Source organism: Gossypium arboreum, chromosome 11 (assembly GCF_025698485.1).
Source record: "Gossypium arboreum isolate Shixiya-1 chromosome 11, ASM2569848v2, whole genome shotgun sequence".
NCBI lineage: Eukaryota > Viridiplantae > Streptophyta > Magnoliopsida > Malvales > Malvaceae > Gossypium > Gossypium arboreum.
Genome location: NC_069080.1, coordinates 15786779 through 15801522, shown reverse-complemented (window position 1 = coordinate 15801522; position 14744 = coordinate 15786779). Strand labels below are relative to the sequence as shown.

Genomic DNA, 14744 nt, shown 5'->3' with positions numbered 1-14744 from the left:
GTAAAAAAAACAACATTTTTTGCAATTTTGAGCTAGGCTTGGACCAAAAAGTTTACCCAAGGCCCGGTCCATTTAGAAAACGGACCTTATTTTTTGTCAAACTCATTTTTCGAGACTATATTTTTACTTAAATCTTCGCACTTTTCGAGCGACCCAACTCATGGATAAGTTTAATACCACTTAATAAAATCTAATTAGGCACAAGATATAACCTGGCCCGTTCCTAATCAAACTCGTATTTAAACGCAAATCAAATCTAGTACGTAGTTTTCAACAATACAAAAAAATATGTCCCAAGCCCCTTTGGATGAAAAAAATTTATGTCAAAAGTTTTGGTTAGAAATAGTAAATTTTAAATATCATAGTGTTTTAATTTTAAATCTTGTATGTATGTTATACAAAAGATAAATTATAGAAGAAATAAGAATACAAGGAAAGAGTTTTTTAGTTTTTAACTCTAGGAAACTAGGTTCATTAATAAAAATAATTCCTAAATCTGTTCTAACTCCATTAACAATATTGTCTACAAATAATTTAAAATTATAAAATTTATAATAAAAGAAAAACAAAATATAAAATAGAGATGAATTCTCATACAAATTGTCATATTTAAAATTTCAATATTTTAGTCAATTTTTCGATTAAAAACAACAATTTATTTTTTTAAAAGGTTAATGATCAAATCCAAGTCTTTGATTAAAAATTAAATTAAAAAAACCAAATTGAGCTTAATTTCTTATTATTATATGCAACTTTTAGTCAGAGTTGTTAACGTTGAAATTTCATATCTGAATCCAATACTCAGCCCTAGTTTTAGCTGATACAGCTTTTAGTTAAAGTATTTAGCAATAGAAGGGCAAGCGCAATCCAAGCCTTCCCTTTTTGTTCATTTTACCACCACAAGTACAATTTTAACAATGCGGATCTTATATATTTGAATGCGATGATGAGTGCATAAATCGACAGGAACTTGACCCTAGTCTGCAAGCAAGTTAAAGCAAGAAGAGGCGTACAAGGGAAATTGCCGGGCTTACTTCTCAATATTTAAGCAGAACTGCTAAGGAGGCATGCAAATATAGTCCAATTCATAATCTCCAGTCCCACAAGAATGTACCAAGTTCGTAAAACAGAAGACAAGCAATAAGGAGAGTGAACAAGAAACAGAACACTACGAAAACTTGGCTAACTGTTCTTCTTTATCTCGAAGGCGTATTTGAGTTCCATGTGACATCTTCGGTCATCATCCTCGAACTGCATGGAAGCATAAAATCATGTACAATCATTATTGCAAAGAATGCACAGAAAAATGCAGTACTACACTTTTAGATGCTTTGATCAAACACTAAATTTTTGTACTTTCCAGAGAAGTAAAGTTTTCAAAGACAGACAAGATATTGCATGGCTTGGATATGAAACTTTTGAAAACAATATTAGTTTTACCAAGATTTATACACAAAACGAAACAAGCAGGAATTCCTCGGTGTTGTTTGTAACTGAAAATGGTTCACTTTTTGACACATATCGTCAACATAAATGATAATATCAGCTTGGAGCATTAGATTTAAATAACAGAAAACCCAGACATTGAATAACATCATATCCAGCTCAAAAAAACAGTCTTTATTTCTAGATTGGTTTAAATAACATCACAATCTCTTTTACTCTGAGAGGATAAAAGGTCAATGTTGCACAAAATTTGACTAAGGTAACTACGAAATCTGTTGCTAAATATGATAACATAATCTTGCTTCATACATGCAGTTACTCATTAATTACAGGGTGCATGCATGCATGCATCCTTCCATTTATGCATACGTACCTTAAGGTTTGCAGAGTAAATTCCCCTTGCCAGCACCCCAGATGGTGTAGTCTCTTCATCCAAAACATGCACATACGGTTCTCGCTGAGGAGCAAAAGTACCCAGCATCCCTTTGTTTTGATCAACTGACAAGAAAAACCGTAAATTAAAATATAAACCCTCACTCACTAAAACAACAGTTATTATGAAATACAAAAGCATGGTTCATTTGAGTTTATAAGAAGCCATGGGTTAATAATCTAGATAGTATAAGACAACAAATAAATAAATGTGTGATAGCTAGTTAATCTGTATTACATTAATTCTTCCCAAACTTGACCTACAATGGAAAACACAATCAGAAGAGCCTATGCCTCCTAGTAAGTCTATGAAGAGCTTCTGTGGAAGGAAAAACGCTTATAGACTATGTGCATGCCTCGTCACTTGCCTGTAATCGAAGCGGACTATATAGTATTCAACCACCCACAAAGTCCCGTATCAAATTTATGCCGTTCAGACAGATATACACAATCTTGGCTTACCATGTTAAGAATATAATTAATGCAACTTCAATGGAAACAGAAAAATTGGAAGGTTTCTTTTTCCTCTACCTTTAAGACCTGCCTTCCACACAGTGTTGGAGTACGTTAAGCCAGAAACAATGTTGTGCAGGACACTGAATGTTAACTTAAGCTGATATCGAGATCCTTCCTTGAGAGTAAACAGGACAAGGCCTTCACGATTCAAATCCAATGGCAATGGATAAGAAACTTCCTCAAGGTCATTCGAAATAATTCCTATTGAGTGAAACTTGACTTCAGGTTCCATTTGGCCTAGAAAATCAGAAAATATAAAACATTAAACATAAAAATAACTTGGAAAAACAAAATTGCGGGTGTTTCAGGATAAGTAAAGACGATTGCGTAAAAGCAGAACATAAGTCACTCAACAGATACCATTTAGGTCTTCTTCAACACAACCAAGAAGCTTCTCCTTCCATCTCCTTAAGCTGTCATCATCCTGCAAGAGTATAATAAGTGCCAAAATGAATTTGGAACCCCCCCCCAAAAAAAAAAAATAAGTAGCTATCGATCAACATAGGTTTCATTATTATCAAAGTGCAAGAACAAACCTTCAAGCTATGTAAACCATACTAAGGGATTGGTGTTTGAGTCTATATGAGTTTATCTGACGCAAGTTCTCTCAATTTTTTCAAAGGTTTTTTTCAGGAGAATCATACTCATATCTATGTTCGAATAGGTATAGGAAGCAAGTGCGAGACACGAGTATTCTAGGAAAATGAAGAGACTAGGTAATATAGCCTACAAAAGGCACTAGAGTCAACCAAAGCCGTCAGGGAAAGTGATGGAACTTTGATATAGCATTGTTGAAAGAAGGTTAAAAGTAACACCAGTGCATGAAAAGAAATTGAATTAAAAATCTAGATACTGTAAACCAAGGAAATAGGGGAAAAAAAAGATAAGTATTACAGAAATCCCACACAGCTTAAATTTCACCAATTGACTGTGGAGAAGATCAGCATTTCAGCTACTAATATAAAACCCAGAAACCAAATAATGCAGCAATAGAAAAAAAATTCCAGTAAATGAGCTTTGCTGTACTAAACTATGTAACAATTCCAGATCAAAACTCAAAAGAGCCCAAGTCATATATTAGAGCATGGATACATAATAACCAAGCCTATAAACAACGTTAGGTTCAGAAAAAAATGTAGTAATCAGCATGCATATAGTATATGTCTCATCTATTTTTCCTTCCAACCAAACAGCATCCCTTAATGGGGTGGGAGAAAGAAACAAAAACTCAAAAAAATTTCATGGAATGAAAAAACCCATAAGTAATTCAAGGCCAAAAAAAGATTTTTTAACTCAAAAAATTCCAAACAAAAGTGAGAAAATGCAAGAAAGTTCAGAAATGAAAAGAAAGCAACAATCTATCTTTAAAAAAAAAAAAGACCTTGTCTTTCTCCATCTGCTCCTTGAGAGAAAGGAGCGGACCAGGTACAAAACCAGCCAAAGCTCCAGCACCATCTTTCTTATCATCATCATCATCATCATCATCATCTTCATGATCATCACAAACTTCATCAGCCAATGGTTTCTCACTCATTTCCCTTTCTTCTCTCTGTTGCTTATCCTCACTAACACCTGCTGACGGCCCTGCTTCTGCTCTTTTCCCACTCTCCATCTCTCTCTCTTTTTCGCTACAGTGAATGAACTCAAAGCCCAAAACTTAATTTTGATACAAAAATAACAAAAACCCTTTTTTTGGTTTAACAAGAGAAAAATGTTTCTTCAAAAAAAAAAAAAAAAGGAAAATTTTTCAAAGCAGGAGATTTAGAATTTCAAAAAAGCGAAAGTGAGAAAGAAAGAAAAAAGGAAAATGGACAATAACGTATTTAGTACATAGGCACAAAGTCAGATACGTCCCCATCTGGTAAAAACACTCTTAAATTTCGTTATTACAAGATTCAGTTTATGTTTGTTTGTTCCTAATCCTCCCCGTCTTGTCTTAAGTTTATATTGCCTAAATAATAATAAAATTATTTAATTCAGAATTTTAAATTTCATAAACATGTCACTTGTGGATATTATGAAATTATAAAAAAACTAATTAAAATAATATACTCATGTTATAATATTTTAAAATTGGGAGTCGGAGAGCGTTATCCTTATAAGGTAGTTCTATATATATATTTTCATTTTATACTTATTCTAAGTTTAAAAAATCGTATTTAATGGATTACTATTTTAAAATGAATGAGAGAGTAACTACCGTATGAGTTTTAATTAATAATAAAAAAAATGATTGGAGATTTATCCATCAGTTTAGGTGAAGCATCACCACATCCACGTGAATCTCAATAGGAAAATAAACTTTAAGGAAAAGAGAATGAGAAATATCTACTATTTGTAGAAAGGATTCCTAGCTTCTCAACCTACCATGTATATTAATATTCATTAAGCCAAGGAATATATTTATTGGTTTTATACAGTTTTATAACTGATGCATTACATCAACCAATGTGGCCATTGAGAGAGAGGGTGAAAAAGCAGAGAAAAAAAAAATTCGAAGGGTATTTTGGGATTATTTAAACCATGGATTAATTATGAGTTTTTGAGTTGAATCATTATGAATTTTGGGGTCGAATTTAAGTCACGTTATTATATATTTTATTTTAATTGTATAACAATAATTAATAATTGAATTATTTAATTATTATATTTTATATTTTATTCATTTAAAAAAATGAACAAAAATAAAATAAATCTAACCTAGAAGCAAATATATACAAACACAAAACCCCAAGTCAAATTATTCATTAATAATATACTCTTGTGTACAAAGGTAAACTGCTCTTAACATACTAATAACTTTGCACCTGTTTATTTAACAACCACAGAATCAGGGATGGATTTGAGGGGGCACGAGGCAGTCCCCCTTTTAGAATTTTCAATTTTTTTGTATTTTTATATAAATTATTATATATTTTAGATTTTGAGTTCACGTTGTATAACATTTATCTCTCTTGACCAAGTTATATTTCATATAATTCGTCCCTTTAAATTATAAGATTATATTTTATATTAACAAAGTATTTTTAAATTTTTAATTATATAACTTTAATAATAATAATCAAATATTAATGTATGAAAGATCAAACTTAGAGGTCCAATATAAACTTTAAAGCCAAAATCCAAAATGAATTAATTTTACCCATACTCATACATATTAGATTATTGACTTTCTTGTATTTTGATTTGTATGTCTTGACAAGAAATTATCTTGCTCTAGTAAGGTATCGACACTGCTGAGAGAAAAATAAAGAAATTTGATGCCGAGATTAAGAGCACAGAGTTAAAATGTTTAAATTACCTTCCTCTCGTCTCCTTATGTAAAAGACCTCTCAATAAAAATTTTTGTATAAATACCCATACATTTTATATAGTGTGATTTTTTTTAAATTTTTTTTTTTACAGTTAAATAGTTCTATGTTTCTTTTAAACATTAAATTAATTTGTTTGATAAGAAAAAAAAGTATTAAAAAACAATTGACACTTTTTTATTTTAAAAAAATGCCATTCGTATTTAAAAATTTTGCCTCGGACAAAAATCCTCAATCCATCCAAGAGCATTTAACACATGTTGAATGTACACTTTGTAACTATGGTTAACATTCTTCCTGCTTTCTTATTGAACAAAATTAAAGCATCATCAACAATATCGAAGCGATCATTTTTTTTTCCCTTTCCTCTAACGAGCATGGGTTTCTTACTTAAGGCTTTGATGTGGGTAGCAATGTTGTTTGAAGAAGAAAAAAAAGAGTGGAAATTAGAAAGATGGCTTTCACCATTAACAACTTGACGAAGAATAAAAGAAGGAAGCTTACCCATATCTTGAATCTATGCAAAATGAAAAAACAAGAGCTTAGCTTGAAATTGAAACCACAAATGGCGTCGGCACTAACACAAAATGGAAAAACAAGAGTTGATCTTGAAAAAGAAATTTACCTGTGAACCGAGGGAGAAGATGATGGTTGTAGTGTTTCTTCATTCTTTAGGTAGTGGTGAGGGCAAAAATTGAAAAGGGCAATTTTTTTTTTACTTTGCACGGGAATGAATAACTATTTAGTGGTGAGGGAAGAGAATGACTATTCAGCCTTTTCGTGTAATACACCCTGAATAGATTCAGGCTATAATAGCATTACAGCCAACCAAACTAATGCTTGGTGGTGGGCCCGCCGAATTGAGCTGGAATCTATTCATAAGTCTCCAATCAAACATGTTGTTATTGTTTGAAATCAGAAACCCATCAGATTGAACCACACGCAACTTATCACATAGCAAAGAGAACATCAACATATGCAACAAGATACATAACCACTTGCTCTTTTTCATAAACAAACAAGGAATGATCAGCTTGTGAATGCCTGGATCCCAAAGCAACTAAGAACTCTTTCAACGTAACATACCAACTGCGAGGAGCCTGCCTAAGACCATAGAGTGCCTTCCGCAGTTTGCACACTACCATGCTCCCATCAGATGTATGTTTTTCTAAACCTAGGGTCTGAAGCATGTAAACATCTTCACTAAGATACCCTTTTAGAAATGCACTATGGAGGTCTTCACAACAGGACTGTATGTTTCCTTTTAATCATGCCCAGGATCCTGAGAAAATCCTTCAGCCATTAGACGCGCTTTGTATCTAGAAACAGACCCACCCGGATTATATTTGACTTTAAACAGCCATTTACAACCCACTAGAGTTCTTCCTGACGGTAACTAAACAAGTTTCCACATACCATTGTTCACTAGAGCTTGAAACTCAGCATCAACAGCAGTCTTTCACTCAGGACTCAAAAGCCTCATAAACAGGGAAAGGATCTTTTTTAGCACCTGACGCTCTTCCATGATACACCTTAGGCTATCTAATTCCAGCTTTCCCCCTCGTAACATTGGATGATTGTTGTTAATAGGAGCATATGTATCATCAACAGGTTGCTTATCCATTAAGGACTCATGAGCATTAAATTCATCAGGAGAAGCACTTGGCGGAAGCAATTCCTCAACTGGCTGCGCACACAATTTTGGCTCAGATACATTAGGTTCATCAGATGAAGAGTATGATTGATTCAGGTTCTCCACAGGCTACTCATTTGCAGATGACCTTGGTACATTAGGCTCTTCATTGTGCGAGCATGATGAACTCTCATCTGCAACTCCATGAAAATGAGAATCAGTGGATTTGGACAACACGGGAATAGGAATAGAAAAGAAGGAACCTCTTGAGCACAACTTTGAGACGTAACAGCTGGAAACACATTTTCATTAAAAACATGTCTAGAAATGAAGATATGCCCCGAATCATGTCTACATTTGTAACCATGATGCATAGGATTATATCCCAGGAACAAACAAGGTCGAGATCGAAACTCCATTTTGTGCTGATTAAAGGGTCTTAGAAAAGGAAAACATTCACAGCTAAATTTGAAAAAAAAAAAAAACTTATTAGATTAAATTGAGTGAAAAATATAAATTTTATAATATATAAGTTTTATAAAAAAAGATTTTATAAAGTGCTAACTTTTATAAAAAAATTACATAAATTTCTTATAACTAAGTTATAGTAAAAATTATAACATTTTTATAAATAAATATATTATTTGTTATAATATATAATATAAACACATAAGTGTCTAATAACTTTTACAACACTTCTTATAAATAATATAATTTTTGTCATAACTTCAAAGTTATTTTTATAAATAAATCATAGTAAAAATTATAACACTTTCTTTTTATAAATAAGTATATTGTTTATTATAATGTATAACATGAACATATAAATAAATTATGTCTATACTTTTGGTCATAATTTCTACAATACTTTTATATCCCGTAACTTACTTTTTATAGTAAACTTTAAAAAAATTTAGGATTTAAATATTATAATTTTTGTTATAATCTTATAAAATACACTTACAGTATTTTATATAATATATATTTTTTATAATATAACGTTAAAAATTTTTGGCAATAAATCATCCCAAAAACACATACATCTTCATGTTTATAATATAACTTTTTTAAAAGTTAAATCAAGAATGAATATTTGGAAAGCTTAGATTTAGTTATAATTACCTGCCTAATTTTGAGTTTTTCTCTAAGAATTGGAAAGTGTAATAAGAGTACTCCAATTACACCCATCCAATAGGATCTACTAATTATAATTGTTACCCAAACATGATATCTCTATGTATACAAGCAATTACACTCAAATCTAATTATTAGATATTTTTCGAACACTACCTAGAAGAAAATAATGGAGCTTTGAATTGTTTTTAGTTTTATATCTGACATGTTATTTAACGATTAAATTAACAATTTAAATAAGAGTTTGATCAATATAACATCAGGAGTTTGAGATGTAACTATAATGTTTTATAATGTTTTAAAGGCCAAAGTGGAATTTAGAGAAAGAGAGAGAGGGAGGTAGAGAGAGAGAACCCTATCATATTGCTATTTGTATTTTATATATATATGAAGAACATAGAACACATAATTGTCAGGACAGAATGTGTAGAAAACATGTAATGATTTACAGAAAATTGGCAGGGAGAAGTGTGTTATGCTATCTGAAAGGCTCAACAGGTGCCGATTCTTCAAGAATAGCTGCAGCCTCAAAGCATTGAGCTGCTTCACATAGTGAAGACGGAGAATCTTCATCTTTGTGAAGGAGACCCAGAGTATACCATGCTGACGGATTCATTCTATCAACTCGGAGAGCATTCATCAGCAAGCTTTTCACCACTGCATCAGATTGGCCGCCAAGTTGTCCCAACACAACCGCTGCAGATATCAAGCTTGGGGCATGATTCGGGTCCATGCCCAAAGCATTCCAGTAAGCCTCCAGAGCTTCTTTTAATAAGCCTTTTCCCTCATAAAGTACACCTGCAAAATAAGATGTTTTATTCAACTAGGTAACCAACCCTTAACTTGAATCCCAAGAAGCTTTTTACTTTGATTGAACAATAGAAGAAGGATCATCTTAAGAAAAGAGAATAGTATCTATGAATCTACGGCTTTGACTGTCAGAGGCGTTATTCAGGGAACATTAAGAATACAAGAATTACTGTATAACGATTACAACATAAACCCAAGGAAGAATGACCTTACCAGTGGCATGACTTCTAATAGCAGAGTAAGAATTGATGGCCTTGGATTTTGAAAGGCAAATCTCAGCATCCTGATACTGTGACAAGCTTATGTACAGATAAGCTAGATCATGCCATATCTCCTGTTCGAAACTTCTTGAAGAACGATCCTGTAAATAGTTGAGTGAAAAGGTAAGCCACTTTAAAATTTCTCTTATTTCCACAAAAATTGTTTCGACCATCAATTTTCTCTTTTTATGTTCAAAGGACACAATTTTTTTCTTAAGTTCAATAGGATGTCATAACTTTCAAAACTGGCAACCATAATTTCCCTTTCATGCTACAAAAGGTCATTTACCACCCTACATTCAAACAGTAATAAGGCTCAAGTTTGTATCATGCACACAATCAAATGCAAAACATTAACAAGAACGATAACATTAAGAAGAACGATCTACAGCAATCATTTCCGAAAATCTACCTTCTAACCCATCTACCGCCTAAAGTCAACTTAGTAGAAGAAAACATTTCAGATTCCTCCAAAAAGATAGAAATCAACAAATTATAGGTCAATAGGAAGATTAAACTACAACCAGACCTTATGGAGCCTTTTGCCAGAACCAAAGCTTTTACTCTGAACTTGAAGAACAGCAAGAAGCTGACTATATGTCTCGATTGCACTCTTGAGCTGTCCCTGTGCAATTTGAAGCTTAGCCTTGGTGCGCAATAATTCTCCCTGATCCCATTTGCCAGTTTGGTCCAAGGCTGCATTGAGAACGATTTCACCATCCACAAAACGTTTTTGAGCTGACAATATGCGAGCCAACAACAACCACCCTTTAATGTTAGAACCACCTTCTAGTTTTAGCAAATATTTTGCATAATATAGCGCAGCTTCCAACTTTCTCTGCTCAGCATTTTCCAGGCAGAGGTAGTAAAGAATGTTAGGGTCTTTCATACTTGTAATTTTCCAAGCCCGTTCCAAGGCCTGAAGGGCCTCAGACTGTCTGGACACCCTCTCAGAATCAGATAAGGCTGATTTTGAATGTGTCGATCGAGCCAGACCCAATAGAAGGTTACCAGTACCTTCCAACTCACTGCATTCTTCATCCAGGCTTTCAAGAGCTCTATGAGCAAATTTAATCCCTTCTTCCGCAAGATTAGGTTTTTCCCCACAAATTCTTGATGCCATTAACAATGCTGGAACACAGTGTGGATCCTCATTACTCTGTAACAATTTCCGCAATAGATTCAAAGCAACCAAATCCTCACCTGCTCCATAATAACAGAGAGCTAGAAAATTGTATCTCTCTTTGCGGCTAATAACCCCTGGAAGCAGTTCTTCTATTTGGTTAGCCAAAGCTCTCAAATCCCCAGACATGGAGAAAGCAAATGACAAATGATCCAAAATTGACGGATCCCATTCAATTCTTTTCAAAGATACTTTTCTTAGAAGTATCATTAACAGGAGTATAGCTTCCTCTATGTTATTCCTAGGGACAAACGAACTGTCGATTTGGCAGTGGAGGTTTGGGGGGCTTGCTTCACCTCCACAATACAGAAGAAAAATGGCAAACTGTTTTTGAATCCTTGCAGTAGTTTCTGCATCAAGATTCCACTGATGGAGAAGAGCTCGCCGGTAGGACAAGATTGCTTCATGTGGAGAATCACCAAATTTCCATAATTCTGGAAGCAGCTCGACTGCCTTGATTAGAGTCTCCTGCAATTTACAGTCAGCACCAAAATTTTCAGGCAAGCCTTCTGGTAAGGAAGATTCAACTATGTCCAGAATGACTGTACAACTTTGAGCAGCTTCTGCAAGAATGGGAGGAAATATACGTTAGCCATGCAGTGATGATGGAATTGCCTTTTCCCAGAGGAGAAACGTATCATGAAGATGAGAACCAGAAAGGGCATCTGACAACAATGAGCTTCATGATAACAGACTTGACAAACCACATCCAAGTAGCAAGGAAGCTTGTGCATAAAATAAATAAGAAAACAAAAGAAACTAGAATACCATTGCAGTGTTCTAGGTTAAAATTTGCTCGATTCTTGGGATTTAGAATTATCCCAATCATGATAACAGAAATAACGCTGTTAAAGCAATTTTGAACTGGAAAATATTAAGCTCTAGAAGAATTTCAGACAACAAATTCATATATACTACTAATAATAGCAATATCTATCAATTTACTGACAAATATTAATTATTAACATGCCATTTCACCAATTATGAATGAAAGTGTAATATTATAAAATTGCAAGTAGCAGGGGTAAAAGGAAAAAAAGCAATATATCTTATTGGAAACTAGTATCTTGGAAGATTCAGTCAGGAAATTCCATCTATATTAGCAAAAAAACTAAAGCATTCTTTTATAAATGACATAAAACCAGGTCCACTTTCTTGATTTATATAATTAAAGAGTTGAGATCAATGTACTACTGCATCAAACAATACCTCTAAACCTCTGGAGATGCTGCAATGATTTTGCTTTTAGAAAGATCGCTTCTAGTAGTAAACTAACAGCATGTATAGACATCGGTGGAGGAGCATAGTCATGAGATCGCCTCTTACGGCGATCAACTCTTTTGGAAAGGGTGAGTTTCATTTTGGGAGATATTGCCGCAATATCTATTCCTTCAAACACATGCAGTGCGGCTTCTATATTTCCTTTCTGATATTCAATTCTTCCTAGCAATGCTCTAGCTTCCTGCAAATTGCAGACACCTTAGCCAAAAAGAAAGCAAATCAAACTGATCATAGAATTACTGCAACTATTTTCCATAAGATAGATAAAATAAGCGGCAAAAAGAAAAGAAAGGCAAAGGCAGGTTGAGTACAGTAGTAGGAAATAAGAGGCAAGACAAATAACTGCAAATTTCAAATGCATATAGTATGATCACTTTCACACAGGCAGTGTTGACAAGAGTGAGGATAAGTGAGCAGCCACAAGTGGAAGGTGCTTTTAAAAATAAAAATGGCCTATTAATGCAAGAAGCAACACTACCGCATTGACACGATTGGTCTAAAAGAAGAAATGACCTTAATTGTATAAGTATTAAGTGTTAATCAGTTACTCATCAAAAAACATTTTAGAAATGGATAACTTCCAGCTTTGCTTAGAGAAACAGGACAAGTAGAATCTGCACAATATTGAATTTAAAGTTAGACTAGCAACTTTAATCCTAAATCACATCAGAGTAAACAATTGCATCTCTATATTGGCACATTTTTACTGAACTTGATGGAATAAAGATCTCAAGCTATGAGCAAAGTAGAATAACCAGATGGCATGGAAACATGCTTACAGTTACGAAGATTTGTTTGAATGGAAAAACATCAGTTACCAGTACAGATAAAAATAATCTACAAATGACTGAGAAGATGGCTTGAATAGACATAAAATAGACCTAAACCCAGATTTGAGAAGTCGTGGTATTGATAGATGTTTAGGAAAAGCAATATGAAACCAGGTTTGAGGAACGGCATTGACACACAGAATCACTCTACAAATCCAATTGGGAGCCGAAAATAATGAAAAGAAGGAAACCTCATAATTAAGTGAACTACTTTCACGCAGGGACAATTCAGCTTCTTCTATATTCCTAGTATCTGGCTTTTTCTCGGGAACACCAACTTTTGAAGAATAACCACTCAGTGAATAATCTTTGGCAGCAAGGGATTCTGATGAAGGTATCATTTTGTCTACTTTTCGTAATTGTTCTCCAGTGCATAAACACTTCATTATCTGCCCTAAATCCCGCCTAAGTCCACCTCTTCTCGGCTGTTTAATCCGTATTTTGCTCTTCATACTGTTTCACCACTCTCCAAAATCTACTAAGTGCAAAACAACAATAACTTTATGAGAACAGTAATAGCAGATCCAAAGGATACAAACTCATAACTAGTATATACACTGTTTGATGATCAATAAAAATCAGACTAATCCATAAACAGTGAAGATGAAAGTTGTGCCAATAAAACAGATTTCAAGAATCAAAATTTAATATTTCAAGGCATCTAGAAACCAAAAGTGAAATCAAATTCCAACAGTAAGTTATACAAAAGAATAAATCATCATGATTTAATTTCTTCTGTGCTATAAGATAAGCTTAAAACCCGAATACCCACAATTGAAAAACAAAAAAGTTACTGATCAAGACCAAAAACCCTCCAATATTTCACCAACCCCACTTCAAAAATTCTCACCAAATAACTAATAAAAACTCCATAATTCTAAACTATTAAAAACAAAAAAAAAAAAAGCAAAAGAGACTAAATTTACCAAGAAAAACAATCCATAAACTCTAGAAATGACAGTAAATTCGAGTCCAACCCAAATTTAAACAGGAAAAAGAAGAAGAAGAAAAAAGAGAGCTCGCCTTTCGTTTTGCCAAACAGCAGAAAAGAAAAGAGACCACATGACATCAACAGTAACACCACCCATCTGTTTATCAAGATTGCCCCTTCGAATCCAAACAAAGCCCTCCTTTAATAAAAGATCATAACTTTAAAAAATAAAATAACCTTAATCAATCAACGAAGAATCCGAAGCCATGCCTTCAAGAATCTTTTATTTCCTTTAAATTTTCCTTTTTCCTTTTATTTTTTATTTTTTCTTCTTTTAAGAGAAAAGAAAAAAAAAACAAAAACAAAGGATGGAATGTGAGTTGGATCGTGGGCGAGAAGATTTGGAGATTATAAAACATTAAAGAAAAAATAAATAAATAAATGAAGGAAAAGGAATTAAATATGGTAGTTAAATATTGTCAGAGATGGGGTTGGTGGGGTCCATCAATAAAAGGTTAATTTAACGACGGTGGCTTGGCTTCTTAAGCCTTGCTCCAATTATGCGCCACGTCAAATATGCCTTTTCATGTGTTTTAGTGCCCAAGTTTGACAATCATTAGCCGGATACTGATCGTCAAAAACCGGAAACTCTTTCCCTTTGTCTTTTTTTTCTTACATTTTGCATTCTACAATTTGGAGTTTAACCGGTTTTAATTAAAAACAAATGAAACATTTAATATTTTTTAAAATAAACATTTAATAAATTTTATATTTTGTATATAATTTAAAATTTATTACCAAAAATTACACGAGTTAATGAGATGTTAAATGTTTCTTCTATCTTAACTAATGATAAAATTTAATTAGTGATCGAGAATTCGATCTTCACCGTTAAATTTTTTTTTAATTTTACTGATTTTCAGTATTAACAGTTGTCCAAAAGTTTTTTCTTCTTTTATGATTATAGATTTGATTTT

General features: G+C 33.1%; 2 protein-coding genes across 3 annotated transcripts; both read right to left on the bottom strand.

Annotated features, from left to right (window-relative positions):
* Window positions 1–1010: 1010 nt before the first annotated feature.
* On the bottom strand, window positions 1011–4340 carry LOC108487172 (rho GDP-dissociation inhibitor 1-like). The gene is made up of 5 exons (XM_017791439.2): window positions 3776–4340; window positions 2755–2818; window positions 2410–2631; window positions 1820–1944; window positions 1011–1251 (listed from the first exon to the last, which is right to left on the bottom strand). The coding sequence occupies exons 1-5, from the start codon at window positions 4004–4006 to the stop codon at window positions 1183–1185; spliced, it is 711 nt and encodes a 236-aa protein (XP_017646928.1). The 5' UTR covers window positions 4007–4340; the 3' UTR covers window positions 1011–1182.
* Window positions 4341–8833: 4493 nt separating this feature from the next.
* Window positions 8834–14202, bottom strand: LOC108489383 (protein NPGR2-like). 2 transcript variants are annotated; one of them, XM_053021907.1, is made up of 6 exons: window positions 13763–14202; window positions 13028–13311; window positions 11935–12187; window positions 10072–11288; window positions 9496–9643; window positions 8834–9270 (listed from the first exon to the last, which is right to left on the bottom strand). In XM_053021907.1, the coding sequence occupies exons 2-6, from the start codon at window positions 13286–13288 to the stop codon at window positions 8951–8953; spliced, it is 2199 nt and encodes a 732-aa protein (XP_052877867.1). In that variant the 5' UTR covers window positions 13289–13311; window positions 13763–14202; the 3' UTR covers window positions 8834–8950. The 2 variants fall into 2 exon arrangements, with proteins under 2 accessions (XP_052877867.1, XP_017649397.1); XM_017793908.2 differs by having other exon boundaries at window positions 13860–14198.
* Window positions 14203–14744: the final 542 nt, after the last annotated feature.